The sequence below is a fragment of the Garra rufa genome, chromosome 10, assembly GCF_049309525.1.
Source record: "Garra rufa chromosome 10, GarRuf1.0, whole genome shotgun sequence".
Classification (NCBI taxonomy): domain Eukaryota; kingdom Metazoa; phylum Chordata; class Actinopteri; order Cypriniformes; family Cyprinidae; genus Garra; species Garra rufa.
Genome location: NC_133370.1, coordinates 28699755 through 28725838, shown reverse-complemented (window position 1 = coordinate 28725838; position 26084 = coordinate 28699755). Strand labels below are relative to the sequence as shown.

General features: G+C 37.3%; 1 protein-coding gene across 1 annotated transcript; it reads right to left on the bottom strand.

Moving 5' to 3' along the window:
- Window positions 1-242: 242 nt before the first annotated feature.
- Window positions 243-16079, bottom strand: afg3l2 (AFG3-like AAA ATPase 2). Its single transcript, XM_073848477.1, has 17 exons — window positions 15881-16079; window positions 14427-14520; window positions 14263-14343; window positions 14042-14169; window positions 13713-13865; window positions 13512-13586; window positions 11824-11948; window positions 11251-11524; window positions 11017-11154; window positions 10781-10934; window positions 10082-10189; window positions 7726-7851; window positions 7526-7636; window positions 7268-7383; window positions 6989-7189; window positions 2074-2268; window positions 243-1955 (listed from the first exon to the last, which is right to left on the bottom strand). Exons 1-17 carry the CDS (start codon window positions 15971-15973, stop codon window positions 1713-1715), a joined length of 2415 nt encoding a protein of 804 aa, XP_073704578.1. The 5' UTR covers window positions 15974-16079; the 3' UTR covers window positions 243-1712.
- Between the last annotated feature and the right edge of the window lie 10005 nt (window positions 16080-26084).

The window sequence follows — 26084 nt, the reverse complement described above, 5'->3', positions numbered from 1 at the left end:
TAACAGTCATAAACCTTAAAAAACTAAATTTATGTGGTTACAGGCTTGCTAAATAATATGTAATGTCTTTTTTCATACGTGCTTAACTGCCTTAAAGCGCTTGAACCCTGATAATTGCTGCTTGCAGCTATATTTTTTGTAACCGTGGATCAGTGTATCTACTAACAATCTGAAAGCCATGTCCTAAACAAAACAAACCAATTCATGCCACACAAAGAGGTATTAAGGACTAAAGAGAATCATTTTAAATTTATGTGGATTTATTTAGGTTTTCAAACATGTTCAAAACCCTTTGCACAGAACAAAATACACATTTAGATGTAATATCAAGCTGAAGTCACAAAAGGACAATGCGCATTAGATTGTGTTCTGAAGCTCGTTTTGTGATTCGGATTGTAGAACTGTGGAATAAATACTGCTGTCAATAATCACACACGTCCATAAGCTGATCATTAACATAATGAACTACTTCTCTGCATTTGTGTATGCTTGCATCCTATTTCATTACAAACGCGACTTACATGGTATGCGATTATTTTGAACTGAGTTATAGTTTAATCTAGGGCTGGGACACGATTAATCGCGATTAATCGCATCCAAAATAAAAGTTTATGTTAACATACTAAATGTGTGTTTACTGTGTATATTTATTATGTATATATAAATACACACACATACATGTATAGCCTTTAAAAAATACTTATATGTGTGGATAGTTATATTTGTATTTAATTTAGATTATATATAGAATTATAAATATTTTATTTATTTTAATTTAATTTTTATTTTCAGTTTTCTTTAATATACATGTTTGTGTGTGTATTTATATATACATAATAAATATACACAGTAAACACACATTTAGTATGTTAACATAAACTTTTATTTTGGATGCGATTAATCGCGATTAATCATGTCCCAGCCCTAGTTTAATCAACCACAAAGAGCAGCTGCGTGGGCCATATATGACGCAAATAAACTTCAACAGAAGAAAACACATCAAAAACAACTGCTCTGTCCTTCAATCAAAGGACTGATTGCATAAAATAACATGGAAACCAAAGGCTGACGCTCATGCCGGTGCACATCTGTGAGAGAAGAGCATGGAGGTTAACACGAGTGTGCACTGTTCACAACATTCATGTATATTTCAGTCTTTCAGATGGCCAGTAAGCAAGCAGAACTGCAAAAGGACCTTTTAGAAAAGTCACAAAATTGTAGCAGTTTTGACCTAGAATCTTGTACAGAAAGAGAAAACGCAACCCGCGCACCTTAGAAGCAAAGCTTACAGGCCAACATGTTTCCTGTTAGACGTAAAGATATATATATTTTTGTATGTCTTCTTGGTCATTGAAAGATAATATTGAAATGACTACAGAGAATCTTTCTTGAGCTACAGTGCTTTTTGCCTTAAATTAAACAGATTCTTTTTGGCAAAGCACTGATGTGTCATGGAAAATACACTTCACCTTCAACGTATGATTCTTTTCACTTTTGCTGAAACACAATCAAATTCAGCACAAGAAAGTTTATATTTCATAAACACTGTACTGTACACAACATAAGTCTGACACTTACTACCAAGAGAGCCGTGATCTTAAATCACGGCTGTCTTGAAGAACAGGGTACTTGCCTCAGTGTCCGTCAGACAAGTGTTTCCCATCTCTTAAATAAGTGCTCTGACCCTCCAGGGTCACGATTAACGCGTGTCCTCAGAAGGGCATACCACCGGTGATCTGTCGGGCAACCTGCTCCTCTGTACTCTCCTCCTTTTCGCTGCCGCGCTCCTTGTTCCAGTCCTTCAGGCCCTCCGGCAGTGATGTATCCTCGTCCATGCTCCCTGTTCCCTCCACAAACTCTTCATAAGTTGACTTTTCAGCAAACGGCCTTTGGCCCAGCAGCTCCACCATGTCGTTCTTATCCAGCACCTCTTTCTCCAATAGACGTAGTGCCACCTAGTGGTAAAAGAGGAGAATTACTGTTAAGCTCACAGTTGGTTTCTGTGTAGACAATTCATGATGATGAAAACAAATGAATGTAAAATGCACTGATCTTGATCATGGCCTGCTGTACCTTCTCCACCTCAGCTTTCTTCTCATTCAGAAGCTGCTGTGTGCGCTGATAGGCCATGGTGATGAGGTTTCTGACCTCTGTGTCGATGAGGCATGCCGTGGCCTCGCTGTACGGCTTCTCCAAAACTACCTCTCCCTGCCGTGGCAGGTCGAAAGACACCTGGCCTACCTTTTCATTCATGCCAAACTGCACAATCTGTAGATGGAAGAGTAACCGTTTTTTAGCTGGGGTCCGTGGATTGTATTGTGGATATAATACATAAAACAGTCATTTCGCTTATATCAGTAAAATTTCTTTTCTACTCTTCAAGGCTGCATTTATTTGATTAATAATACAGAAAAACTGTAATATTATTACAATTTAAAATAGTGGTTTTCATTTTAAAACACAATTTATTTCTGTGATGCAAAGCTAAATTTTCAGCATCATTACTGCAGTCTTCAGTGTCACATGATCCTTCAGAAATCATTCTAATATGCTAATTTATCATGAATGTTGGAAAAAGTTGTACTTTTTTCAGCATTCTTTGATGAATAAAATGTTAAAAAGAATGAAACAAACACAAAAAACAGTAATATTGTGAAATATTACAATTTAAAATAGTGTTTTTCTATTTTTTTTTTTCTATTTTCAGTGTCACACAATCATTCAGAAATCATTCTAATATGCTGATTTACTATCAATGTTGGAAAGTTGTACTGATTAATATATGTGACCCTGGACCACAAAACCAGTCATAAGGTTAAATTTTACAAAACTGAGATGTATACATCATATGAAAGCTCAATAAATAAATATTAGGACAATATTTGGCAGAGATACGTCTATTTGAAAATCTGGAATCTGAGGGTGCAAAAAAATCGAAATACTGAGAAAATCACCTTTAAAGTTGTCCAAATTAAGTTCTTAATGCATATTACTAATCAAAAATTACATTTTGATATTTATAGTAGGAATTTTACAAAAAATCTTCATGGAACATGATCTTTACTTCATTTCCTAATGATTTTTGGCATAAAAGAAAAATCAATAATTTTGACCCATACAATGTATTTTTGGCTATTGCTACAAACATACCCCAGCGACTTAAGACTGGTTTTGTGGTCCAGGGTCACATATATATACATATATATATTTATTAAAAAGAATGCCATCTATTTAAAATATAAATCTTTTGTAACGTTCTAGCGTTCAGAATTTGGGGTCAGTCAAATAAATATATATGCACTACCATCTTTGTGCTCACTAAAGTTGTATTTATTTGGTCAAAATACTGTAAAAATAACATTACAATTTAAATTGTTTTACTATTTTATTTGCTTACTATTTTATTACATTTTACAATATAATTTATTACTGTGATGGAAAGCTGAATTTTCAGCAGCCATTACTCCAGTCTTTAGTGTCACATGATCCTTCAGATATCATTTTAATATGCTGATTTGCTGCTCAAGAAACATTTTATTCTTATTCTTATTATTTTAAAGAACAAAAAATACACATTTAGGTGTAATATTAAGTGATACCTGCTGAAGTCACAAAAGTTTGAAATATAAATATTTTGTAACATTATAAATGTCTTTACTGTCACTTTTAATCAATTTAATGCATTGTTGATTTTTTTGACTGGCAGAGTATCACAGTTTTCACTAAAATATTAATCATCAAACATGGTTTTCAACAATGATAATATTAAACGTTTCAATTGTTAAAAGATAAAATAATTATTAAAAAAAAATTAACAATAATGTATTTATCTCAAAATGCATTCTGTTCTTTCTTAAGAAAACAATATGTAACCCTGGAACACAAAACCATGTCATAAGGAAATGTATGAATAAATAGGGGTGTAACGATATGTAATACGGTACGTATCGCGATATTGGGTTCACGGTACGATACGTATCACGATATTTTGAACAAAAATTAAAACATGAAATTGAAAATCAAACAACAGATTTATTTTAAAAAATAAACAAATTTCAATAACTTTCTTAGTTTTACATACAAGGTCACATTTTAAGGTTTAATAAAAACCTTCTGTATTCAAATTAACAATTTTTTTTTTTTAATTTAACATGATAGTGATAAAATTGTCAAGATGTCAAATTCTTTAAACCTGCTAGCGATGCAAGATTCTTTGTGTGTGCGAAACAGAGTCCTACCCGACAGGTGAACCGCTATAACTGACGTAACGGTGGAACAATATTTATCTGTCAGGTGCAGTGCGGGTGACATGCACGGGTATTTGGTCTTTGGACTCAATCCGGTACACGCTGACGCTGCTCTCAAACGGTCCCGTTCTTGTGTTCACGCTCTGTCTGAAGACCGTTTAAAAGCCCTTTCACATGGGACGCGTCAAGCGGTGAAATCTCTGCGCGGCTGCCGCTTTCTCTCATAGTGAAAGTGTTTTGCGGTCGAGCTGGTGTTCGCGACGCGGTCTCGGGGTAAACGTAGTTGCAAACAACAAGGTCTCATTTTACTTAACAAAAACAAAATAAATGAAACGTAATAAATACTCTGTGTTATTTGCTATTTGTCATTTTATGGGACAATAGCTGTGTTTCCATCCACCTATTTTATGCGCATTTTGGAATATCGCATAAAAAATCTCTGAATGGAAACGCGAAAATGCGCATAAATTCTGAAAATGCGCATAAAAAACTTATGCGCACAACTAAGTAGGATAAATTTTTTATCCGATAAGAAAAAATGCGCATAAACTACGATGGAAACACTTTACCGAATAAATTCCTCCATGCGCATTAAAAAAGTAATGTGACTTTGCACGCTGGAACGGGATAACTTGACTAACCAGCGGACCCATCTTGTTACACAGCATCAGAAATGTTGTTTTGGTCATTCTGAAATGTTTCCTTAAGTGGTTTCGTCACTTGCCCACCACGGCACCGGCCCTGCGGTCGTTTTGATTATTTTACAGAAATAAAAATCATTTAGTTCAGTTAGAGAACAAACAGTACAATTAAAAACTGAACGCGGCTGCTCAATGCAGTGTGCCTAACAACAGTCACATCCGCGGTATGCGTCCGATTTCATTTCAGTAAGGTGAGAAAGGCAAGACGTTGCCAAAAGATTTAGTTTTAAAAGTATTTTGTATTGTAAAAAGGCCTGTTGACTGTTTTCGTTTATCTAAGGTGATTTTGGAAGCTCATTGGAAGAACATTCGTTTCTTATTTATTTGTTTCCACCGTGATGCCAATTTTCAGTAGGTCTATTTCTCATAATTAAACTTTGTGGAAGTTATTTAACAGTTATTTATTTGTTTTTGTTAATAAATTAACAATTCTATGTTTAAAATAGACTAAGTGAGTTTGTCGTACTGTTTTGTTGTTGTCCATTCAATCAATTGACACCGAACTGCCGCTAAATCGAAAGTGAAAGTAAAATGCTTACGGACATTTACAAGCTTTTAAAAGCGAATAAAAGCGTGGAAACGAGAGAAAACTATCCCTCATCCTTTCCCTCGGTGATACCGGTACTGCCCGTGTTGTCACATGTCAATTAACCGCTGGGGAAATCTGAAAATTATTATTTTCATGACTTTTTTTTTTTTTTTTTTTTTTGATATTTAGTGAAAGTTTATCAGGAAGTGACGATTTTGTTCTCTTTGTCTCGTTGGATGGAAACGGTGCTTTATGCGCAAATGTTTTATGCGATGTTCCAGTTTTGCGCATAAGTTAAATTCGCATTTTTGGATGGAAACATAGCTAATGACTAGCGTAGTTTTCATATCAGACACAGTTTACTAAGACATTTTACACATAATTGTATTTTAACCTGCGCATGCTATACTACACGCATTTTCTGGATTTTTTTTTCTTTATTTATAGCCTTTCTCCGTATGCGCTCAGTGAAATGTGCTTTTGGTTGTTAATAATAATCTGTGCGGTAACTGGTTAAATCGTGGCTGCTGCTCATAAAACGATTTCAATACATCTTCGGAGGTTCCTGTCGCGAAGAGCCATAAAAGCTTTAAGAAATGTTTGTTCGAAAAGCGGGTGAGTCTGAAGCACGAAACTTCTAACATGCACCGTGACTGTAATAATGTTTTGTCTGTAATTTTTTTTTCTACCGTCGTACTGTCGCGTGACTGTAAAACCAAAATGCTGTCAGACGTGAAGACGGGGTATCTTTAATTTCAGTTTCAGCCGAACTCATGTTGCTCTACTAATATTCAGATCAAATGATTTCTGCATCTGATTCTGCAATGAAAGCACAAGCAGCGCTGTTGCAGAGTAGGAGACGTCGGCAGCTCAACCAGTAGGATTAGACTGATGTCATCGTAAATGTATCGTCATCACTCTACGATACATATCTTAACATTTTTGCATCGCGAAATATCCCTATGAATAAATGAAAAGCTGAATAAATAAGCTCTACACTGATGTATGGTTTGTTAGGATAGGACAATATTTGGCCAAGATACAACTATTTGAAAATCTGAAATATGAAGGTGGAAAAAAATCTAATCTCCCCTTTAAAGTTGTCCAAATGAAGTTCTTAGTAATGCATATTACTAATCAAAAATTAAGTTTTGATATATGAACGGTATAAAATGTACAAAATATCTTAATGGAACATGATCTTTACTTAATATTCGAATGATTTTTGGCATAAAAGAAAAATCTATCATTTTGACCCATACAATGTATTGTTGACTATTGCTACAAATACACCCATGCTACTTAAAACTGGGTTTGTAGACCAGGGTCACATATATAACAAAATTATTTTTTAAACCTTTTCAAAAGCAGCACAAATTTACTTTTAAAATGAAAGTAAAATCCTATCAAACGGCAATCAAATGGTCAGAAATAATTTATTTACTATGCATAAACCACCAATGACACTTTCTAAACAGGCAATGATCAAATCATATAAATGTATGACTGACCTGTGCATATGCACTCTGTGTCACTTTCTTCAGGTCATCCTGAGCCCCTGTGGTAATGCGGCCAAAAAAGATCTCCTCAGACACACGTCCACCCAGCGTCATGCACATCCTGTCCAGCAGCTGCTCCTTGGTGTACAGGTACTGCTCTTTAGGCAAATACTGGGCATAGCCCAAACCTTTCCCGCGTGGGATAATGGACACCTGAAACGACCGATGATATGACTGAGCACACTGAGAAAGCAAACTACTAAAGTACAGGTGAATAAGTAGGAGTTTTACTTTAAGCAAAGGGTCAGCGTGCTCAAGGAACCAGCCGGCTACAGCATGACCAGCCTCGTGGTAAGCCACTGTCTTTTTCTCTTCTGGCTGCAACACCTGCGTCTTCTTCTCAAGACCTAAACATGCAGGAAGCTTATAATTATCTGAACTTCACACTATGCATGCACTCTCAGAGATTAATATCTATCACAGTTTGCTATAAATATGTGTAGCACAAATATTAAAGTGAGATTTTCAAACTTCACGTCTGTCACTTACCCCCAATTACTCGTTCAATGGCTTGCTCAAAGTGTTTTTGGTTGATGGAATCAGAAAGGTGACGGGCTGCAATTAGCGCAGCCTCGTTGCACACATTAGCGATGTCCGCACCTGTCAAGAGAGAAATTAGTAAACGGTGAAACTTTGGTCCCATCTCCTAAACAACTTTTGAAACCTGAACGTTTAAAGTCTTTACATGCCTGAAAAACCAGGTGTTAGAGCAGCCATTTTCCTTGCCAGGGATTCTTTGTCCATCTTTGCATCCAGCTTTAATGGTCTCAGATGGACTTTGAATATAGAGGCTCTGCCTTTGATATCTGGTGGCCCTGCAATCATTATGCAATATACAAAATACACATATACTTACAGCTGAAGTCAAAAGTTTACATACACCGTGCAGAATGTGAGGTATGAGTGATCATACAAAATGCATGTTATTTTTTTATTTAGTACTGACCTAAATAAGATGGTTCTCATAAAAGATGCTTACACATAGTCCACAAGTAAGGGATAATCAACGGTTTGCCGTGCGTTAAAGGATTTTAAATGCACGACGTGGAGGCTAATAACCGCCCGACGCGAAGCGGAGGGTGGTTGCCTCCGCGAAGTGCATTTTAAATCCTTTAACGCACGGCAAGCCGTTGATTATCCCGCTTATTCCATGGTTATAGACAAATTAAAACTAGGATTGATATTTGCAGCGCAAAATTTGACTGAATGGATAAAAAAGACGGTTATTTTCGTCAGTTATGACACGCAGCTCTAGCATTCTGCCCGCTTCAAATCAGACTCGGAGATTAAATAGTCCGGTAAGATCACATTTATTTGAATGAAAAATAGCATTTGTTTCAGTAGATTATCGATCGACCAAGAGAGAGTGTGAAGGCAAGAGAGATGACAGTTGTGTGTGTGCGTAACGTTACCTGCCTGCATGCTGTGCGTCTCTCTCTACAAACAACAATTCATTCAAAAACAGCAGCTTTACCGCCCCGTTGCTGAGGAATATAATGTAGCGATCTAGTATCTAGGATATTTTAATAAGGATCGCAGGCAAACGCTGACAAGAAGTTTATGTATGTGCGATGCGATCTCCGACCTCTTTCTCTCTCTCTCTGTGGTTTTGCGTGCATCAATTAAAGCAGCGCATTAATATAGAACGGTGATTAAACTGACTTGGAACTACCTGTGCATTAAACGGTTTTACTGCACACCTGCCAGCCAATCAGAATCCAGTATCCAGACATTCCATGGAATAAGAGGAAATAATAGCTGAATTTATAAAAATGAAGTTTACATATACTTGATTCTTAATACTGTATTGTTACCTGAATGATCCACAGCTGTGTTTTTTTGTTTCTTCTGTAACAGTTGCACTCATACAGTCATTGGATTTGAACACACAAAAATACTGAAAAAACAAATAATTTGTGGAACCTGAAGGATTTTACGATAGAACAGTGGGCTCATGAACAACTATCACTAAACAAAAAACATCTGTGGATCATTCAGGTAACAACATAGTATTAAGAATCAAGTGTATGTAAACTTTTGAACACGGTCATTTTTATAAATTCAACTATTATTTTCTCTTGTGAACTATATGTAAACGTCTTTTATGTGAAATATCTTATTCAGGTTGGTACTAAATAAAAAAATAACATGCATTTTGTATGATCCCTCTAATTTTGGTAAAATAATTAACATTTTGCAGATTCTGCAAGGTCTTACAGTTCAAATGTTTGGAGTCGGTAAGATTTTTTTAATTAATATTTTTATTCAACAAGGATGCATTTAATTGATCAAAAATGATAGTAGAGTCATTTATATTACAAAAGATTTCAAATAAATCAAAGAATCCTAAAAAAATGTTACAAATGTGACCCTGGACCACAAAACCAGTCATAAGGTTAAATTTTACAAAAAAGATATATACATCATATGAAAGCTCAATAAATAAGCTTTCTATTGATATATGGTTTGTTAGGATAGGACAATATTTGGCCGAGATACGTCTATTTGAAAATCTGGAATCTAAGGATGCAAAAAAATCAAAATACTGAGAAAATCACCTTTAAAGTTGTCCAAATTAAGTTCTTAACAATGCATTACTACTTACTAATCAAAAATTACATTTTGATATATTTATAGTAGGAATTTTACAAAAAAATCTTAATGTAACATGATCTATACTTAATTTCCTAATGATTTTTACCATAAAAGAAAAATCAATAATTTTGACCCATACTATGTATTTTTGGCTATTGCTACAAATATACCCCAGCAACTTAAGACTGGTTTTGTGGTCCAGGGTCACAAATATTAAACAGCACAAATGTTTTTAACATTATTAATGTACAAAATCATCATATTACAATGATTTCCGAAAAATCATTGCTGAAAAAAGCTGATGAAAATTATTTTTATATTAAAACAGCTATAATTTATTTTAAATTGGAATAATATTTAACAATATAGCTAATTGAAAGGATATTAAAGGGCATTACTATATTAAATAAAATAAATGAACAAACATGGACAGGTGACGAAAACCCTTACCAATATATATTTGTCTATCAAAGCGTCCAGGCCTCATCAGAGCTGGATCTAGAATATCTGGTCTGTTGGTGCCTGCCAGCACTACAACATTGGTAGCAGTGTTAAATCCTAAAAATAAGAAAGAATTATATAAATTTCCATATATATGTACATCACATCATTTTTAATACCAACTTTAAATACTGTTCGATGATTTGACACTTGAGTTTCTAAATTCTAAACAAATCTAACATTTATAATGAAATGATCAATAAATCTGAAATTGTAAAGAAATCTAAAATCATTTAAAGTGCCCCTATTACGCCATTTTGAATATTGCCTTTCATGCAGTGTGCAATGTAGCTGTATGTAAATGAAAACGATCTGCAAAGTTGTAAAGCTGAAAGTGCATGATAAATAAAGGTATTGTCTCCCAAAATAAAGAATCGACTTTGTACAGCCTGAACCAGTCATTAGTAATTCAAAACCCACTTATGTGACGGCTACACATAATGTTGTCACACATTTGCATAATGCCTGCCTATGGTCTGCGTTGGCAAAATCACTAGAAGAATGAGATGCTCAAACTTCTAGAGATTCGCTAGAAGATGATGTGATATTAAATCCATATTTTGAGAAAATGCATGTAAACATTAAAAATGGTATAATTGGGGAACTTTATTCATACTGTAGGGAAACTATTGTTGTCTAGACACAAACCATCCATCTCAACTAGTAACTGGTTGAGTGTGTTCTCTTGTTCACTCTGTCCACCGAAGTTGCCTCTGCCACGCTTTCTTCCTACAGCATCGATCTCATCTATGAAGAGAATGCATGGAGCATTCTTCCGGGCTAATACAAAAAGATCCCGAACCTACCCAAAATGAGAGTGTTTTAGTCACATAGGTTTGTGAAGCTCCGTGAAGCTCATAATAGGATACAAAAACTGTACTTACTCTGGCTGGCCCGACCCCCACAAACATCTCTAAGAACTCTGATCCATTCACAGTGATGAAGGGGACGTTGGCCTCTCCTGCAGTGGCCTTGGCTAGTAAAGTCTTTCCTGTGCCCGGGGGTCCAGTCAAAATAGCCCCCTAACAAGAAGATTAAACAGATTTCTGAGTTGAAATCTCAGATGACTTACTAAATTACAAGCCAGTTATGCAATGTTATGTAAAAGTCTAGGCTACCTTTGGAATCTTGGCACCCAAATCCTGGTACTGCTTTGGGTTCTTAAGAAAGTTTACAAACTCCATGATCTCCAATTTGGCCTCCTCACAGCCCGCCACATCCTTAAATTTGACATCGATCTCATCTCGTAGTACTTTGGCAGTGGTCTCGCTGACACTGAAGAGCCCACCCATTCCCCTTCCTGGCCTCCCTGCGCCAGCAGGCCCTCTCCTCAGCATGAACAGCAAGAACCCAATGATCAATACAGTGGGAAACATGCTAAGGAGGAAGGACCTGAAAATGAAACAGGAAAAGATGGAAGTTTAAGCACAGCATTTAAGCTTCTAGTTCGACTGATGATATTATCTGATTATCTGTTGCTTACATTACAAAAAAAGTATAAATTATGTCAGGGGTCACTGAAGTCGGTCCTGGAGGGCCAGTGTCATGCAGAGTTTCTGGAAGTTTCAAGTATACCTAGTAAGACCTTGATTAGCTGGTTCAGGTGTGTTCAGGTGTTGGAGCTAAACTCTGCAGGACACCGGCCCTCCGGGACCTTGTTTGGTGACTCCTGATTTACGTCAATATCTCACCCATCACTTTCAGTGGAATAGACGACTGGCAATCTGTTCTCTCCTTCAATACCCATCTCAAGCTGAGCAGTTTCCAGGTTCCGCTCAAATGTGTCCACACTGCCGATGTTGAACCACACGTATTGCTTGAAGAAAAGATCACAGTTGGTTGTGTTTCATTGTTATGAAATAGTTTTCAGAAACAAGAGAAATACAGTTAAAATCAAAAGTTTACATACACCTTAAAAGTTACACCTTTTTTATTTAGTACTGATCTGAATAAGATATTTTAAATAAAAAAACGTTTACATATACTCCACAAAAGAGAAAATAATAGTTATAAAAATGACCCTGTTCAAAAGTTTACATACACTTGATTCTTAATACTGCATTGTTACCTGAATGATCCACACACACCTGTGTGTGTTTTTTTTGTTTGTCCTGAACAGTTAAACTGCCCGCTGTTCTTCAGAAAAATCCTTCAGGTCCCACAGATTCTTTGGTTTTTCAGCATTTTTGTGTATTTGAACCCTTTTCAACAATGACTGCATGATTTTGAGATCCATCTTTTCACACTGAGGACAACTGAGGGACTCCGTGTACATTTTTTCTTATTTTGCCTAAATGTCATATTTTTTCATTTAGTACTTCCTCTCAGAAGTTACGGAAGATACATGTTTCCCAGAAGACAAAATGAGTTAAATTTACCCTAATCTTAAAATTCAAATTTTTACATTAAGTGTAAAGGCTGTAAAATCTTAATGCTTTGTTTTCTACTGAAGTATCAATAAGTAAGAATCAAGTGTATGTAAACTTTTGAACAGGGTCGTTTTTATGAATTCAACAATTTGTTTCTTTTGTGGACTATATGCAAACGTCTTTTATGTGAAATATCTTACTCAGGTCAGTACTAAATAAAAAATAGCATGCATTTTGTATGATCCCTTATTTTGGTAAAACAATTAACATTTTGAAGATTCTGCAAGGCAATAAACTTCGACTGATTATACTGTACATATACTACCATTCAAAGGTTTGGGGTAGGTAAGATTTTTTTTTTTTTTTATGTTTACCAAAGCTGCATTTATTTTGATCAAAGATGTCACATTATCCTTCAGAAATTAATCTAATATTCTGATTTGGTGCTCACAAATATTTCTTATTATTATCAATGCTGAAAACAGTTGTGCTGCTTAATATTTTTGTGGAAAATGATACATTTTTCAGGATTCTTTGATGGATAGAATGTTCAAAAGAACAGCATTTATTTGAAATAGAAATCACATGCAACATATCTTTGCTATCAATCTTAAACAATTTAATGCATACTTGCTAAATTAAAATATAAATTTATTTAAAAAATAAATAAACTTATGAGTGGTAGTGTATGCCAGCCTGAGAGTCGGTCCTAGCTAATGGATAATCTAAAAATAATGGTAACACTTTACAATATGGTGTCATTTGTTAACATTGGTAATGTATTAACTAAAATTACCAAACAATGAACAATACATTTATTACACTGTTTATTAATCTTTGTTAATGTTAGTTTTCGTTCATGTTAGTTCACAGTGCATTAACTGAGATTAATAAATGCTGTAGAAGTATTGTTCATTCTTATTTTATGTTAACTAATGTAGCTAACTAATATTAACTAATGAACCTTATTGTAAAGTGTTACCAAAATAGAACATAACTAAAGAACTCACCCCGTCAACTGGAGTTTTACCAGGGGTAAAGACGACTTTTACATATCGCTTGTTTATAACCTCCAACCTGTCAACCTAGCAAAGATAAAATACATAAATCCATGGGTCAAAGTTCAAGTGTGGCTGAAAAGAAACATCAAACAACGTTTACTGGAAGAAGAAGAAAAAAAAAAAACTAATCAAACATTAGTAATTACATACCACTCCTTTAGCAAGGTAACCATTTACAAAGTCTTTCCAGGTGACCTCTCTTCCGCCATCTCGTAAGAAAAAATAATATGTGACAACTGTCCAGAAGGCCGTTCCACACAGGAAATACATACGGAACTCTTTATCATCCCACGGCATATCGCCCTGCATGAGAGTGAGAGAAAAATGCATGTTATTGACCTCATTGTGAACATTTCATCCATGCAATATATTTTTTGACCTTTTAATTTAATTACATCTGCCTCAAACAATAGTAAACAAGCTTTAAATGTTACAATAAGCCTAATATTACTACTAATAATTACTAGACAATGTTTCACCTTTTGGAGACGGCTGTACCAATTGGATTCATCTTTCCGTCCCCCTCTTTTTCCTCCTCCTCCTCCTCCTCCACCACCACTATTTCCACCTCCACCAGTGGTCTTCTGAGCATTGTTTGGTTTGGCCTCTGGGTTAAAACACATACAAAAAACAGCATGATTATATTGTAATCCGCGTAAAAGGCAATTAATTCACATTATAAGCTTATGAGAGACATTACCTTTGGCCTCTGCATTGGCCGGCTTGGGCTCACCATTTTTTGGACCACCGTTTTTATTATTAGGGAAGTATTTTTCAAATCCTTCAGTGCAAGAAAATAAAACGCAATTAGCAGAGCAGTCTTTGAGCAATTCAATTATATTTTATATTTCATGTAATTCACACCTTTGGGAGGTTTGGAGCTTAATCTTCTATAGGTACCCAAGACCTCAGAAAGCAAGGATCTTCTGTCTAGGACGATTTGCCCAGCACTCTGAACCTTCAAAAGTGAATACAAGGTGATGATCAACAGACAAAATCACAACTGCTGTAAAAATGAAAAAAATAAAATACTAAGGGCACTATTTTGCTTCCTCCGATTACCACACTGAAGCACTTTGGAGAACCTCCAAGATTCTTAAATATTATATGTCTCAAAGTCATTCCTTAGTTATCGAATGAGCTGTTGATAGTGTTCAGAGCTCTTGGAGGGACTTACAGGTTCCTGTCCTTTTCCTATTAAAATTATGTAAGTACACTACCAGTCAAAAGTTTTTGAACAGTAAGATTTTTAATGTTTTTTGAAGAATTCAATTCTGCTCACCAAGCCAGCATTTGTTTGATGCAAAATACAGCAAAAGCAGTAATATTGCATAATATTATTACTACTTAAAATAACTGCTTTCTATTTAAATATATATATAATGTAATGTAATTCATTCCTGTGATCAAAGCTAAATTTTCAGCATCATTACTCTAGTCTCCAGTGTCACATGATCCTTCAGACATCATTTTAATGTCATTTTGATTTGCTGTTAAAGAAACATTTATTATTATTATTATTATTATCAATATTTAAAACAGTTTAGGACTTCTTTCAGGACTCTTTGATGAATAGAAAGATCCAAAGATCAGCATTTATCTGAAATAAAAAGCTTTTGTAACCATTCAAAAGTGATGATACAGACATTTATAAAGTTAAAAAAGATTTCTATTTCAGAAAAATGCTGTTCTTCTGAACTTTGTATTCATCAAAGAAACCTGAAAGAAGTCTACTCAGTTGTTTTCAATATAATAATGATACTACATGTTTTTGAGCAGCAAATCAGTGTTAGAATGATTTCTGAAGACTGGAGTAATGATGCTTAAAATTAGCTTTGAAATCAAATATTAAAAATATTTAAAAACGTTACAGTTTTGCTGTACTTTGGCTTGGTAAGCTCAAGAGATTTCGAAAATATTACTGTTCAAAAACGAAAACAGGTAGTGAAATGCTGTTTTATAACTATAGTAACAATTATAACAAGATTTATTAAAATACTAAAGAAGCAATGCAGAGCTAGCAACAGCACAAACGGGTGTTTTGGAAGCCGTTTTGGTAAGATTTGACGGTATAACAGATTTAATGTGAAGAACTGTGACATAACAAGAGCTAAACGCGTTACCCAACGCAATGTCAAACGGGCCGACTCTTGTCTACTATCAAATTCTCCGGTCTGTGACACTTTAGTCTGCAGCAGACAAGACAAACGGATTACAGTAACGACAAAATGCGTATTTAGATCACAGCGTATGTGACAGGGTAATGCGTTCATGGATGATGAAAGATCTAGAGAAATACAGTCAAGCTGCACATTTACCGATTGCACACGGTTTGTTGATCTGACATTTGGCAGCAGAGCGTGGAGAAGGTTCCTGCAGCCTCTTGACAGATGCAGATATCGGTGTGCCATTATGGCACTGTGCGCTTGTGTCTCTTATCAATACAGAAAACAACACATCGGACGAAAAGTTTTGACAACATGAACTTGAAATTCACTGCGTCCCATCGCGGTTTACTTCCGGTGCACGCTGGTGACGCACCCACTGTAAATATCCACGATTAACCCTCTGTGACCCAGTGTTGCTTTTCTGCACTTTCTCTTTATTCAGAAAAACATAGGTTTGAATCAATTAGTTAAAAGTGTTATTAACAATACATTAAACAGAATGTAATTTTTCGACATATTTTCACTTCCCGAATTTAGATATTTTAATATCTTTGTGGTTTATCAAGTGATAAAAAGTCTAGGTATAAACTGTAGCATAAATACAGAAAAAAGCGAGGTGTAAAACTTTTTGCCTTTTGTAGTTACTAAATGTTTTTGTAGACAATGCTATAATTTCTCATTTTCTTCATTGTTAACAGTGATAGGCTAGGATATCATTTCAATATTCACCATTTACATAAAACGTGAATTAAATATTTTATATTTTAACAAGAAGTCGTAGGAAAATAAAGAAAAGCAAGGAAGACGTAAAATAAATGAAAAGGCTTGTAGCTAATGGAAAAATATTTAAAGGAACACTCCACTTTTTTGGAAATAGGCTCATTCTCCAACTCCCCCCGAGTTAATAAGTTGAGTATTACCATTTTGAAATCCATTCAGCCGTTCTCCTGTTCTGGCGATATCACTTTTAGCGTAGCTTAGCATAGATCATTGAATCCTATTAGACCAATAGCATCACGTTCAAAAATGACCAACGAGTTTCGATATTTGTCCTATTTAAAACTAACTAATTTCAGGCGCTGCATGATATTACTCCACCTGCTTCGGCCATATTATGGCAGCAAATTTCCTTGACTATTTACGCTGGAATGGAAGTGTAGTTCCTAAACTTATCGGCCTAGAAAATCGCAGCTTTACATTTTCCGCCGGTCTTAGTACACGATATAACTACAGAAGAGTCAAGTTTTAAATAGGACAAATATGGAAACTCGTTGGTCATTTTTGAACGCGATGCTATTGGTCTCATAGGATTCAATGATCTATGCTAAGCTATACTAAAAGTGATATCGCCAGAACAGGAAAACAGCTGAATGGATTTCAAAACAGTAAAACTCAACTTATTAAATCAGCGGGAGTTGGAGAATGAGCCTATTTCCAAAAAAAGTGGAGTGTTCCTTTAACTCTGAAATGTTAGTCAATGGGAGTTTTAAATTAAAACCTTTTTGCTGTCATCATTAAAGGGCGCTATTTTCCACTGAATTACACACTTTTTTATTGTTAAAGAAAGCTGCAATTGTTCTATCTAATTTATACCAAAAGTGAATAATTGGGGGAATCATTTGCAGCATACTTCTATATAGGACAGTTACGCAAAGATTGATTTTGTTTCTTTAAGAGAATTACTTCTTTTTCTCTCTAATCCATTTGTTATCTGTTTAGACTGTGTGGCCAAATTTTTCAGAAGGGTCATAGCAGGGTCAGAGTAAAGGACAGAGCAAAACACCGTCAGTAATGTGTACCTAGCATGAATCAACATGTTTCCCGAAGTCTTTGACTTGGCACTGCATCTTGCCCAACTGGAATGATCACATTCTTGTTACAATGTTAAGTTGCCCCATTTAAGGGGCCAAGTCCGCTAGATTTCATTATGATAATTAAAAAATATGCTTTTTAAAATTTGCCTCTTATTGCAAGCCAATTAAAATAGCTATAAATATAAATATAAATATGAACAATCAGTATGTACAAATGTTCCTTCTAAAAACAACAGCCGTTACTTAATCTGAATGTAGCACACTACGTAAATTAATAGTAGTACATTAATTGTAGTATAGTAGAAGTGAGTAATAGTAGAGCAGTAGAGAATTTGCAGCTGGTAAATTATACGAAAGTGTCTGCGCAGGATGATTATTTTGAGCATTCCATGCATGCCCATATCCCACAAGCCCTTATATGTCTCTCTGTTCCTCAGTAACATGCGTTTAGTTTCTGTTCCTCTAAATTCACTTATACAAACTTAAATGTAGAGTGACCTGCTGTGGCCGACTGAATAAAATGCTTAGACTAGTCTTACAAGTTATTCATCTACTTTTTTGTCTTAAAAATTGGTCATAACAATTTTAGGACAGTTAAAAACAAAACAAATTGGTCTAATTCATATCTTTTAGGTCAGGTGAAAAAAATAAAAATAAATAAGAGTGGCTACACTCTAAAAAATGCTGGGTTAAAAACAACCCAACTTGGGTTATTTGGCAACCCAGCGCCGGGTAAATATTGGACAGAACACATGCTGGGTTATTTTGACCCAGCTGGTTGGGTTAAATGTTTTTATCCAACATGCTGGGTTGTTTATTTAAGTCAACTATTGTTTAAAAATATTTTATTGCTGGCTTAAAATGGGCTTAAAAATCCCACTCAGAATTTTAGAGACAACGGCAATAATCAAAATCAAAAGATGAACATTTATTATTAAGCGAGAACACCCATGGACAAAAATATAACACTCTTAAAAATAAAGGTGCTTCATGATGCCATAGAAGAACCTTTTTTTGTTTAAATGGTTCCATAAAGAACCTTTAACATTTGAAGAACCTTTCTGTTTCACAAAAGGTTCTTTGTGGCGAAAGAAGGTTCTTCAGATTTTAAAAAGGTAAGAAAGAGATGGTTCTTTAAAGAACCTTTGACTGAATGGTTCTTTGTGAAACTAAAAACGGTTCTTCTATGGCAGGGGTCCCCAAAAATTTTTCTGAGAGGGCCACATAATTTTCATTTCTTTAATGGGGGGCTGGGTCGGTTTATAAAAGTAAATTCCATGGGCCTGACTGACTACTATTATTATTATTATTATTATTTTATTATGATTTTACCTGTATTTTTTATATCTTTTAATGCTAGAATAATTTATTATTTTGTTATGCACCACACAGACAAATGATTTTTTTTTTTTTCAAAAGATATACAGGTGCATCTCAAAGTAGAATGTCATGGAAAAGTTCATTTATTTCAGTAATTCAACTCAAATTGTGAAACTTGTGTATTAAATTTAATGCACACAGACTGAAGTAGTTTAAGTCTTTGGTTCTTTTAATTTTGATGATTTGGCTCACATTTAACAAAAACCCACCAATTCGCTATCTCAACAAATTAGAATATGCTGGCATGCCAATCAGCTAATCAACTCAAAACACCTGCAAAGGTTTCCGTCAAGCTGTCAAAATGGTTTCTCAGTTTGGTTCACTAGGCTACACAATCATGGGGAAGACTGCTGATCTGACAGTTGTCCAGAAGACCATCATTGACACCCTTCACGAGAAGGTTAAGCCACAAACATTCATTGCCAAAGAAGCTGGCAGTTCACAGAGTGCTGTATCCAAGCATGTTAACAGAAAGTTGAGTGGAAGGAAAAAGTGTAGAAGAAAAACACCAACCGAGAGAACCGCATCCTTGAGAGGCTTGTCAAGCAAAATCGATTCAAGAATTCGGGTGAACTTCACAAGGAATGGAATGAGGCTGGGGTCAAGGCATCAAGAGCCACCACACGCAGACATATCAAGGAATTTGGCTACAGTTGTCGTATACCTCTTGTTAAGCCACTCCTGAACCACATACAACATCAGAGGCGTCTTACCTGGGCTAAGGAAAATAATAAATGGACTGTTGCCCAGTGATCCAAAGTCCTCTTTTCAGATGAAAGCAAGTTTTGTATTTTATTTGGAAATCAAAAACACTGAAGTCCAGTGTTACGTTTCCACAGTCTGTGATGATTTGGGGTGCAATGTCATCTGCTGGTGTTGGTCCACTGTGTTTTTTGAATCACACGTCAAATTCCTCAAATGCTATTGAGTCATTTTGTCATCACTCTGTATTTTCTAGCTGCCTCTTGCACCACCTCTTCGATTGTGATGACACATTACGTTGAATGTACCATTCTGTTGGTGAATTTAACAAATAATTAGGCTATGTTAATAACTAAGGGACATTTTAGTTTGAAAGCCAACCTTTATTATCAAATACCGACATGATATAAGTAAAACATATTTAAAATTACATTTTCAAAATATGTCTCTGGCATTGTTCAGAGGGCCAGTCCAAATGTGGGGGCGGGCCGCATCCGGCCCCCGGGCCTTAGTTTGGGGACCCCTGTTCTATGGCATCACTGTCAAGAACCTTTTAAAGCACCTTTATTTTTAAGAGTGTAGTTTACAATATTACATACTCGTTTAACAAGTCTTTTAGATATAAAAAAGTCAAATTTAAAAGTAGCATTTTAATTTAAGTGTATTCAACCATTTTCTGTAATCACTTTTCACTGAAATAGTGCTAATTCTTGTTCTGGTGTGTCAGCGAAATCTAAGTCGGTGATGGGCTGCTGTTCGCCAGGGGAACTACGAACCTTCACTCGTAGCTAAAATATGCAGTGATTGACTCCATAACCTGCCCATAAACAAACAGTACTATTAATATAACGGGGAAAAAATCAGTTTACGGTATGTTATGCAACGCAAAAGGCATTACTAGGGCTGCTAATACTTAGTAAAGAACTTATTAAATTTAAGAATTGGGTAGGATTAGGGATTTAGAATAAGGTCTTGCAGAATGAGACATTAATATGTGCTTTTTAAGTAATACTAAACAGCCAACATCCCAGTAATATTCATGCTAATAACCAACTAGTTAATAGTGAGAATTGGACACTAAAGTGTTACCAATATACTCACGAAAGTATTTAAAGTAGGAAGGGTACATAAAAAGCATGCAATTTAAGGTTAGACCAGGGGTGCCCAACCCTGTTCCTGGAGATCTACCATCTACAACGTTCAGCTCCAACCCTGATCAAACACACCTTAACCAGCTAATTGATCTCTTAGGTAGCACTTGATATACATACTGTGTTGAAACTGTCACGATGCAGGCAGGAACACACGAACAACGACATAAAAGACTAGGGCTGTGCAATAAATCGCATGCGATTGTCATGCGTATCTCATCAGTAAAGCCGGTTCTGTGATTAGTAGTAAATCTCCATCACCTGCGTTCAGATGGCGCGGTATTCAAAACACTGAGACGTAGATCACTGAAAAGCTACGCAATATCGCGTTCAAAATCGAATGCGATTCATCCGCGATTTTGAACGCGATATTGCATAGCTTTTCAGTGATCGACGGCTCAGTGTTTTGAATACCGCGCCATCTGAACGGACGTGATGGAGATTTACTACTAATCACAGAACCGGCTTTACTGATGAGATACGCATGACAATCGCATGCGATTTATTGCACAGCCCTATAAAAGACGTATATTTAATAAATCCAACGGAATACAGGCAGACACAGGAACACCAGGGGAAAACATCCATATAACATTAAAGACCGACAAGAGTACTGGGAAGACACACACCTTAAATAGACAGACTAATTACAAAACACAGGTGCAGACAATAAAGGAGAAACCAAAAACACTCAGAACTGCGGGGGAAAATGGGAAAAACCAACAAGAAAGTCCGGGGGTGTGACATTACCTCCCCCTCCCCGAAGGCACGTCCTCGTGCCGACAAACAGACAAAAGGAAACAGTACAAAGTCTTAGGAGGGGGCTTAGGTGGAGGACGGACTCCCGGGAGGAGGACACAAGATGGAGTCCAGGGTGGTGACGAAGGGAGGAGCCAAAGAGGTGACAGGAAGGGGCTGGAGCAGGAGGAGCCAGGTGGGACCCAGAACTCAGCTATGATGGAGTTCCAAGGTGGAGCCGATGGAGGGAGGAGCCATGGTGGAGGAGAGGCTGACGACTCCATGGGGCCGACCGACGGAGGCGGAGCAGGTGGTGGGAGAGCCCGATGCGGAGACGGAAAGCTGAAGATCTTGGGTGACACCGCGGATCCGGAGGGCCAAGGCGGAACCCAAGGCTCTGGCGACCAAGGCGGAGATGGAGATCCGGAGGTCCGCGGCGGAGCCTGAGCGACAGAGGGCCGAGACTGTGCCCGCGGGAGGGAGGAGGTCCAACGAGCTGGTGGGACGGAGCGACGAGGCACAGCCGGAGGAGTATAGTCCAGAGGCGAAGGTGGGGCGACGACTGACCAGGGCGGAGCCGGAGGGACGATGGAGCCCGGTGGAGCTGGTGGAGCTGGTGGACCGACGGGCGACAGCGGAGACGAGGGAGCAGAGAGCCGGGGTGGAGCCGCAGGGCCGAGGCGGAGTCCAGGACTCTGAGGCTGGAGGCGATGGTGAGGGATCCTCCAGCCATGACACCGATGGAGATTGGTAGACCCGCGGCGAACCCACCGCACAGATGGTGGGCTGAGGGTGAGCAAGGGGACAGACAGCAGACAACGGGGATTCATGAAGGCTGGGCGGAACCAGCGGTGACTCTGGATGGCTGGGCGGAACCAGCGGAGATTCAGGCTTAGGCAGAAGAGGGAGGGAAATCCAGGCAGATGGGTATTTCCGTGAAACAGTCAATTAAGTCCCCAGAGTGCTCTTGCTCACCCCCAGTGGCGGTGCAGTGGACGGGGCTCTCTACAGCCCTCTCTTGCTCCACGAAGCACTCCACCGTCACGGATGTAATGGCCGGCTCACGCACCTGATCAGCAGTTTTGACCCCGTCGGCACTCCATACTGCTGTCGCTCCGGGCTCGGGCTTTCCGTCTGTGAAGGGCTCATAATCCGCGGGTCGGGGTGGCTGGCTGGGCTCTGGGTCCGGAGTGGCACTGGCGAGATGCTCCTTGGAACAGGTGGGGAACGCGTGTCTGTTTCTCACCAGTGTCCACTCCACAAATGCGGCGAAATCCGCTCGAGGGCCATCCTCGGACGACGGCGCTCTGCACGACGCGTTGAGGCTAGCGTCATAGAACGTACAGAGCGCGTCGTCCGGGTAGCTGGTGGTGTTTGCTACAAGCTGGAACATGAATGTGTAACCCTCGAGCGGTAAATCCCCCTGCTTCAGCCGGAGGAGGATGAATTCAGGACGGAGGAAGGAATCCATGGGGGAAAACTCTACAGAAACAAAAAGACTGAAAAACTGAATGATAAACAAAACGGGGTGGAATACGCAAAAAAAAACTGTTTCGGTCGGTCTTTCTGTCACGATGCAGGCAGGAACACACGAACAACGACATAAATAAAAGACGTATATTTAATAAATCCAACGGAATACAGGCAGACACAGGAACACCAGGGGAAAACATCCATATAACATTAAAGACCGACAAGAATACTGGGAAAACACACACCTTAAATAGACAGACTAATTACAAAACACAGGTGCAGACAATAAGGGAGAAACCAAAAACACTCAGAACTGCAGGGGAAAATGGGAAAAACCAACAAGAAAGTCCGGGGGTGTGACAGAAACAGGGCTGGAATTAAAGTGTGCAAGTAGGTAGATCTCCAGGAACAGGGCTGGGCACCCCTGGGTTAGACTATTGTATTGTATATAAATGTTATACAGCCTGTACACAGTATTAAGTTCAATTACATAAGAACTAACTGTAATTAAATTACAGAAAGAAAATTGAATAATCCCTTACTTTACTTTTTCAAGGGTAAAGTGATTAAATTACAGTAACAAATTACTTAGTAACTAGTTACACCCAACACGATATGAGAATACTTTATGTGAACAAAGAAAACAAAAATATCGACACGGAAGAACATAAGTGTAGTGCTGCTGATGCAGGAGCTGGCGTCTGCCATCACACATAAACACACACATACATATTATGTCAAATTTAATGTAGTCTGTAAAATTATCATATGCTGTATGACTATTGTAACCAAGGCACAAAATGCTGCCTTCAGTCTGCATTCTTCTCCTGGGCCCCTTCGACATAAAGATGGATTTGGGGAATATGGCCTCTTCCTGAGGCCGCAGATTGGCCTAATGTTAAAATGCACTCATCCCAGAGCTGACGCTGCTGGGAGGCTAAGCCAGCCATGAATGGGACTGCTGATTGGCACAACATCACACGGATACACTCACAACTCCATGACTATTGTTATAATAAGGCCAGGCTCAATCATACAGAGAGGGTAAGAGGTGACAAGACATTCACAATGACTTCCTAAAATGACTGAAGTGCTACACATGAATGAGCACAGACATTCCTCTGTATTTGTCCAGGCTAGTATTTTATCTTTGATATCTTTTATCTGTAAAGGAATTTACTGTAGTCTGTGTGACGTGTGGCATGTCGACAACAGCATATAATAACGACCAATCACTGAGGTCATTTATCAAAAGCTGCATGCTTTAAAAATGAGCTGGAAGAAAACTTGCATACATAACAGTATTTTCTCTAAAAGAATGTATTCTCACAGATCACATGATCACTGGGAAGCCTCTGCTAGGTCACAGTGACTTGTCTTGCTGCCCTTTGTGAAAATGAGCAACACTAAATAAGTTTCTACTTTTTTAGTCCTCCTTTTGAAACCAGGAATAAACCATACAGTTGAGGTCAAAAGTTTGCATACACCTTGCAGAAACTGCAAAATGTTAATTATTTTACAAAAATAGGAGGGATCATACAAGACACATGTTATTGTTTATTTAGTACTGACCTGAATAAGGTATTTCACATAAAAGATGTTTACATATAGTTCACAAGAGAAAATAATAGTTGAATTTATAAAAATAACCCTGTTCAAAAGTTTACATATACTTTATTCTTTATACTTTTTATGTACTTTTTGTTTAGTTATAGTTGTTCGTGAGTTCCTTGTTCGCCCTAAACAGTTAAATCTTCTTCAGATCTCACTCACAAACTCTTTGGTTTTTCAGCATTTTTGTGTATTTGAACCCTTTTCAGCAATGACTGTATGATTTTGAGATCCATCTTTTCACACTGAGGACAACTGAGGGACTCATCTGCAACTATTACAAAAAGTTTAAACACTCACTGATGCTTCAGAAAAATGCATTAAGAGCCAGGGGTGTAAACTTTTGAACAGAATGAAGATGTGTACATTTTTCTTATTTTGCCTAAATATAATTTTTTTTTTTCATTCCCAGAAGACAAAATAAGTTATATTTATCCTGATCTTCAAATTGTAAAAGTTTTCAGTCCCCCAGTTCTTGCGTAGTTTTTCCTTCTGAAGAATCAGTGAACGTTTGATCCTTCTGTAATAGTTGCATATGACCCACTCAGTTGTCCTCAGTGTAAAAAGATGGATCTCAAAATCATACAGTTATTGTTGGAGAGGGTTCAAATACACAAAAATGCTGCAAAACCACAGCATTTTTTTGTTCAGGTAACATTCAGGTAACAACACAGCATTAAAAATCAAGGGGATGTAAACTTTTGAACGGGGTCATTTTTATAAATTCAACTATTATTTTCTCTTGTGGTCTATACGTAAACGTCTTTTTATGTCAAATATCTTTTTCAGGTCATAAAAAAAAATAACATTTTGGTCAAATAATTAACATTTTGCAGATTCTATAACTAAATTCTGTAACATTAAACAACTATTTATTGTACTCTATTGACAGTCCTGATTTTAAGGCTTTAATTTGTAATTGTCTAAATCAAATTCTGAAACCCGTTTAACCCTCTAGCTCAGAGGTTCTCAACTCTGGCCCTCCAGGTCCACTTTCCTGCAGAGTTTACCTCTAACCTTGATCAAACTCACCTGCCTGTAACTTTCTTGTAATGATGAAGCGCTTGATTAGCTTGTTCAGGTGTGTTTGATTAGGGTTGGAGCTAAACTCTGCAGGAAAATGGACCTCGAGGGCCAGAGTTGAGAACTCCTGCTCTAGCTACACATACTTCTGCGTGGAAATTTATTCACTAGAACAGGGGTCACCACACTCAGTTCTGGAGGGCCGGTATCCTACAGAGTTTAGCTCCAACCCTAATCAAACACACCTGAACCAGCTTATCAAGGTCTTAATAGATATACTTGAAACTTCTAGGCAGGTGTGTTGAGGCAAGTTGGAGCTAAACTCTGCAGGACACCGGCCCTCCAGGATCAAGTTTGATGACCCCTGCACTAGAACCTGACATGCAGTACAATACGCTGCTCAGTTCCTAAGGAAATAGCACAAAAATAAAAATTGAGGGTTTGAAAGCAGATGACAGTAAA